General features: G+C 36.0%; 3 protein-coding genes across 5 annotated transcripts in view; 2 read left to right on the forward strand and 1 right to left on the reverse strand.

Moving 5' to 3' along the window:
• Positions 1-3,410, forward strand: part of prkacba (protein kinase, cAMP-dependent, catalytic, beta a) — a 16,133-nt gene extending 12,723 nt beyond the window's left edge. For all 3 annotated transcript variants that reach the window (XM_032526093.1, XM_032526094.1, XM_032526092.1), the window contains one exon: positions 34-3,410. In XM_032526093.1, the coding sequence (XP_032381984.1) occupies positions 34-159 (126 nt within the window). In that variant the 3' untranslated portion in view covers positions 160-3,410. The remainder of the gene's footprint in view (positions 1-33) is intronic.
• Positions 3,411-3,517: 107 nt separating this feature from the next.
• Positions 3,518-6,520, forward strand: samd13 (sterile alpha motif domain containing 13). The gene is made up of 5 exons (XM_032526565.1): positions 3,518-3,721; positions 4,089-4,216; positions 5,231-5,273; positions 5,392-5,503; positions 5,592-6,520. The coding sequence occupies exons 2-5, from the start codon at positions 4,189-4,191 to the stop codon at positions 5,733-5,735; spliced, it is 327 nt and encodes a 108-aa protein (XP_032382456.1). The 5' UTR covers positions 3,518-3,721; positions 4,089-4,188; the 3' UTR covers positions 5,736-6,520.
• A 13-nt stretch (positions 6,521-6,533) lies between these two features.
• Positions 6,534-6,879, reverse strand: part of uox (urate oxidase) — a gene marked incomplete in the record, with an annotated part of 4,924 nt that continues 4,578 nt past the window's right edge. Inside the window, 1 exon segment of the mRNA XM_032526564.1 lies at positions 6,534-6,794. Within this exon segment, the coding sequence (XP_032382455.1) occupies positions 6,720-6,794 (75 nt within the window).

Consider the following 6,879-nt stretch of genomic DNA (forward strand, 5'->3'; position numbering starts at 1 on the left):
AAAACAATTCCTTATGTTCTTCTGTGTTCTTAGGTTGAAGCCCCCTTCATGCCAAAGTGCAGAGGTCCTGGAGACACAAGTAACTTCGACGACTACGAAGAGGAGGACGTTCATGTCTCACAAACAGAAAAGTGTGCAAAAGAGTTTGCTGATTTCTAGTGAGTGGGCCAGAGTCCCATCAGGGCTCACACGTTTTGGTATATTTGCACTCTCCTGAGGGTTGAGATGGAACTGAGGCCGTCACGTGTTCAAAACAAAACGCCTCGTTCCTTCATTCCACACAGCTGAATGAGGTCCTTCTTGCCATGATCCTGCGTGCAGTTAGCACTAACCTATACACTGGCACATTATGCAGACACTCCTCGTGCTGCAACACAAAAATACAAGACCACGTTCTCATCTTGTTTTTTACGTTTGCCACTTTTGAATAGCCTCCCTCCACCTCATTTCAAATCAAATAATTATTTGAAAAGCAACATGACAACTGATATTATGCCCATTTTCGAATGGCACAAAGAGTGATTGATTGTATTAGCTGGCATTGCACATATTGTGATTTAAGCTTTGGGAAAATAGAAGGTTTGATTTTCTAACATGACATGAACGTAAGTTCTGCCAGTTATCTGTCGTCTGTCCCATACCTGAGTGTGTTTTAGAGTTCCATTTATTATTCCTAAATCTTGAAGACTTTACCATTATCCTTAATTCATCAATCTGGTGTCCTTAAGACCTAGAGCCGTGTATTGTTCATCTAAAAATATACGTTTATGGGACATTAGATTTTCAGATGCTTGTTTCACTTGTGAAAGCATGACCAAAATTTGAAAACAAAGAAACTGGTGTTAAGTGAAAGGAAAGCAACACTGATGACTTCTTGAAGTTTCTGAGTTTTAGGCATTCAGCTTTTGAAGAGATGGATTACAGTGACAAGTGTTATTATGGAGCATAAACTTGTCAATCAATGCTGTATTCATTTACTTTTAGCATTGTTTTATACATATCTGGTCACACCTCAGACTAGGTGTGGTATTAAAAGAAAGGAATGAGATGATATTTTTTCAGGTAGAACTACGTATGTTACAAAAGGAATGGAAACTGAAGTGGTTTGAGAACATCACTCCACAAAACAGGTCATCCGTCTTTGGTAGGGCCAGAAATGTATGAAGTGCATTTACATGGCATTTTTCAATAGCTGTAAGGTCAGTCTGTTAGATCTTCTTGAGAGTATGTTTTTGTGAATGCATAGCAGTGTTGGCCACATAGACATATTTTGCAATCAGGGTTGCTTTTTGATTTTGTTTTTAAATTGTGCTTTAGCAGAGCACTCGAAGCATTGTGTAACTGCCATGTTTGGGTTTTTAGATTTTTACTTTTGCATGTTTGTTACGTTTGTACAGCTGTGTCACATCAAGCTAATAGTGCCCTTAAGTGTTACCATCTTGTTTGTTGTGTTTTGTTACCTTTTAAATTGTTTCATAGACTGGTACATTGATGCATTAGACAGGCAATTTTTATCTGAGTGACATATTCCTCTGCATAATCCCACGGAAGCAAAACTAAACCATTGAAATGATAACAGATAATTGAAATACCCTTAATGTATTAATTCATCTTGGTCACCACTTGGTTGAAACATATACTTACCTCAACCATAGCTTGTAGTCTCTTTGAATCATGTTTAAACCAATTTGTACACTGTGATGGAGCAATATTTGCTCATTCTTCCTTGCAACATTGCTCAGGCTGAGTCAGGTAAGTTAGAGAACGAAAATTGCATCTTGTTACAAATTTTCAAAGGGAATAAGGTCAAGAGTCTGACTTTTGAAGAGCATTTGACTTTTGTCATTGTAAATCACTCCTGTTAAGTTATTGTCTACACATATTTAATACATATTTTCTCCCCTCAATAAAAATATAGGTTTTATGAGGGATTTTCTATACGGAGCGCCATTGATTTCATATGAATTCTGAGACATAGCCTGTCCTTGCTGCTGAAATGTAGTCCCTGCCTCTGCAAACTCCTCACTGGCGTGACAGGTTGATGTGTATTTAACAGGTGATCATAGAATCTGTATGTCAAAGGTTCAATACCTTACAAGGCCAAGGTGTACACTTGTTGAACTTCCAGATGTCAGAAAAGACTTGATGGCTTCTGTGATCCTTTGATTCCCTCGAGGGAAGTTTGTCTCTGCCGTCCACGGGGAGGTCAGAGTTTGAGGTCATTTTTGTAGGTCGGACACTCAGGGTTGTGGGGAAATCAAAGTTTTACATTTCACATCTTGTTGGAAACAATAATGCATTGACAGTCTTTCAATGTAACACCTCTTAAGTATTCTGAAGTTTTTGATCATTATTTGAAATGGTGCTCGAGGGTTTGTAGATGAGAACAATGCAATTTAATCAAGTTCAACAATCTTAGACAACCAAATGTGAAAAAGGTTTGGTGACTGAATGCTTTTTTTTAAGGTACTGATACTCAATATTGATATTGGTTATGCCTGAATTTAAACTTTTTTTTTTATATATTGAGCACACAGTGTGACATTTTATTTTTTAGCCCCTGATTTTATTTCAAATGACACAAGTGTTTTGTATGCAATTTTTATTTATATTAGAGCTGTCTTATGAAATTACATTTTAAATGTTTAAACTTGCATAGTTCTTATTATATATAAGGAGACCCCCAACCGTTTTTTTCACAAAAGTGTTAGAATCAGTGACTATATTGAATTATTTATTTGCACCAGTTTTTTTCCTTTGTATGCCCTTACAAGAAATAAAACATTTATAGAAATGAAAATATTTACAACAGTTAAACATTGATGCCTCTTATGCCTATTTAAAGTTGTAGGCATGTTATGTAAGTTAATTTCTTCTTTGTCTTAACCTTTTTTGTTTGATTTTATAGGATATTAACTTTATTTAAGGGGATCCAACATTTTTTTTTCCCAGTTTGAAGGTTGAACAGAATGTAATTACAGAATCTGACTTTTTTTTTTTAATTTGGACAAACTTTAAAAAAAAAAAAAAAACTGGTAATTTTGCATGTTTCAATCCAAACTGCCTGTGTGTAAATCTTCCCATAAAAAGGTGTAGGAATTCCACAGCTTTTCCTATGTGTCATTTGTCCCCCATGTGTGTAATGTTTGTCATATTTGATGTAAATGATGGCACTTTTCAATCAATTTGAGTTCTTCGTAGCTAGTCACACATGCCAGTATGGGATCAATTAGCCTATCTGAAATGGTGTCTTTATTTTGTTTGTGGGATATTTTGCACATAATTTAGAAGGCTAACACGTTTTTCTCACCCATATTTACTTGTGTTTGCAAGGGGAATATACTTTGCTGTAGCAGATTTTATGTAATAAAAGATATGTCACTATAATAAATTCTTTTTATTAAAAAGCTTTTTTGTATTCAATGTGAATATAACTATTGCTATATGTGCAGTAATTATGGTGGTGTACTTTAGCAGGTGGTTGATCATGCTTAACACTAAGAAAAACTACACTTCCCATGATTCTCTGCTGCCGTGGGCGAAGGAAGTTAAACCGATGAAGAAGGGCTAGTTGTCTCTATTAAATATTGATTTTATTAGATGGATATCGCCTTTTATTAATGTGCAATATATCTTAGTGATTAGATCACTTTTTGTTATCCAAAGTACGCGTATAGCTCGGACGAATTGTGGTTGTCAAACAGGAATTATCTTTAATAAGGTAACTGTTACATTTTTTTTTAGCTAACCCAGCTAACGTAACTAGCTATCACTGTTAACGTTAGCTAGCTTAATACGAAATACGAAGAGGCAGCAATTAAATATTAGCTGTCGTCATTTCGCGCACGTTATTTCTATATTTTGCCGTACTTAATTGCTTTTTTTTAAACGTTAATGTATGTGTCAATTAAGGCAATTCACGTTGTAAGTAACGTTAACGTTATTTTGCTATTTTTATCCAGCTAACTTTAACAACGTGAGTTTTGGGTCGTCATTTCCACAAACTGCATCTGGTCTTTAGCTATATTTTGGTTATACATTTTTTTTCTTACTGTTCTAACAACTATACTATTTAACTCTTATTGCAGTGAAGACATCCAGTGAATGCCAGACTGCGAGAAACGCAGAAACAATAATGGTGTTTGAGCTTCCAACCCATTAGCTAAGTTCTCCTCGAGAAGACATCTGATGAAAAATTACTGCAACGTTACAGATCGTAAGAGACTTACTTCTTAGCTACTATGGCTAAATCACTTTGTACATTAAAACTCAATGACAGCACAGGCTTCCTTAATCACCAGTAGTCCAACCACAACATGGCTTCTCTTTGAAATAAACCACAGTTCGTGTTATAAAGAAGCTTAAGACTAGTTAAATTACTGCTGTAAATTAGCCCCTCAGTTGGTAGCTAACTACATCATGAACTCATGTTTTGTGACACCAAGCAGTTTAAACTAAACTAAATTAACTCACTTTTTAAAAAGATACCAATCACGCCAGTCTGAATTACATCTAAATATGTGTAAAATGATGCGCAACACTTAAATTACATGTATTTGAATTTGAATATTTTACTTAAATTGCTAAAGCACGCAACTGCAACAGACACATGCACGTGTATTTCGTGCTTGTGTAAAACCTATGGAAAAAAGGTTTTTCCTGTCTATGAAGTTATTTAATGTACAATTTGTGGGAATTCTGAGACCATTTGTTTTAAGTTGCTTGTTGTTATATTGTCTGTTTTGTAGAGCAGCAACTAATAAATAGTTTTATCAATGGTTTGATGTAATTTAAAAAAAAAGGCTTAATAGTTTAGTGTTTTTAACGTTCGAAAATACCGTAAAATGTCCAAGATGACGTGTTTTGTCTGACCAAAGATGTTCAGTTTACAATGAATTTAAACAGAGAAAAACAGCAAATCCGCACAAACCATTGAAAACTATTCAATCGATCTTGAATTTGAATATTTTACTCAAATTGTGTTATAGTTTCAATTAACAACCCTATCAAGCAGCTGCAGAATATACAGATGTATAGAGGTTGGAAATAGTAGTTTAGTTTTAAGTCAAGGTCTATAAGGTCTACTGTGACTAGCTTTTCCTGGAGCTTTGAACCTTTGACAAAAGGTAGTGTTTGCTGAGTTGTCAGCCACTGTAGTTCCAGAATGAATGTGATTTTATCATTATTATTGTTTTCATTTATTCTCCTTTTTTTTCTTCTTTTTTTTAAGCCGGCATGGAAGACAAGGCAAATGGCTCTGTTGACACCAAAAGGTATTGTTTACAACAAGTGAAGGACATTTTTTTATTAAAAGATTTGGAAGAACATGAAACTGTTGAAGTTAAGTGTGCATGCACATTAAGATGAATGCATTTACTGTGACCCCCACAGCTCAGTGGAGAACGGCCAGCTGCCGGACCCTGCCAACTGGGGGGTCGCCGATGTTGTCAATTACTTCAAAGCAACAGGGTTTGAGGAGCAAGCCACAGCTTTCCAGGATCAGGTTGGAGTGGTCTACCTGCTCAAAATTCCCGTATCATGATGAAAACAAACTAGGATGTTAGTCAAATATTTCTCTCTCCACCTGACAGGAAATTGATGGCAAGTCCCTGCTTCTGATGACCCGTAACGATGTCCTGACAGGGCTGTCAATAAAGCTCGGCCCTGCACTGAAAATCTATGAGTATCACGTGAAGCCGCTGCAAACTCAACACCTGAAGAACAACGCCTCGTAGCCCCGCAGGCCGTCCCAAACAATGACAATCATCGTGTCAGGAGATCCCAGGTTAGCTGCCACTTCACAAAGACTCCTCCGGCCACCGTGGCACCTTAACAGGATTTGAATGCTGTATGTTTTTATAAGTGTGGACTCCGAAAAATGGGTTGCACATGGATTTCACTCAGCCGTTTACCCTTTCAGCTGTACTTATTTCTGCTGCTTGAGATATTTTACTTTTGTGTGTTTTATTTAAAAGAAGGAAATTTGGGGTGAATACTTTGCGTGGCTGTGTACACATTTAAGTGTGTAGGTATATGTTTGTTTGTGTGCAAAGTGAATTAACCTATGTTGGTTTAAAAAAAAAGTATTTGTATATAAGATTATATATAGTTTAAAACAGTGTATGTTGTCGTACCTGAACACTTTGATACATGCAGAAAATTAATGATTCTGGTGCATACATTTGCCCTAAAATCAGTTTTTATGCTCTAAACTGTGCAGCCCAGTCAATGAAACGTTCTTAGCATGTAACGATGAAGCATTTTGTTATCCCAGACACAAAGAGCCAATCCAAAAGCCTCATTGTCCCTGCACACTTACGTTATCTAGGCCAGAGGCTCTTGATATCAAAATATTTATGTGTATATATTCTTATGTTCCTACCTGTGGTGCTTTAAGAATTGTTGCAAAGACAACTGTATCGAAGTGTGTATGACTAATGTATATGTGCAACATAACACTGGAGTTTGAATATCTGAATCAAAGATTTGCAATAAATGGTGCTCTTTTCTCACAAAATAAGTTTAGTAATTCATTCATTTATTTAACTTTATTTACTTACATTAAAAAGGACAATGCTTCATATTTGAGAAAATCTTGAGTTGCAGTGTAGTGTTATTCTGACAAAATATTTGAAGGTAACTGTTGTTACTTTTCTTTTAAGTAACTTATTCAGATTGATAGATTGCAGCAGCAGCATTTCCTGAACGTGTTGGTGCCTTCACAGCTTGGCTTGCAGTTTCCTGCGCACTGTCCCTGTGATGTTGCCCGCAGGGTTATCCAAGGCAAGAAGAACCTGTGAGAGGAAAAATACTGGTCAGTAACCAAATCATTCCATGACTAAAAAAAACTTGGTAGTTGTAATAACAGAACTTACTTCA

The sequence above is a fragment of the Etheostoma spectabile genome, chromosome 9 (genome assembly GCF_008692095.1).
Source record: "Etheostoma spectabile isolate EspeVRDwgs_2016 chromosome 9, UIUC_Espe_1.0, whole genome shotgun sequence".
Classification (NCBI taxonomy): Eukaryota; Metazoa; Chordata; class Actinopteri; order Perciformes; family Percidae; genus Etheostoma; species Etheostoma spectabile.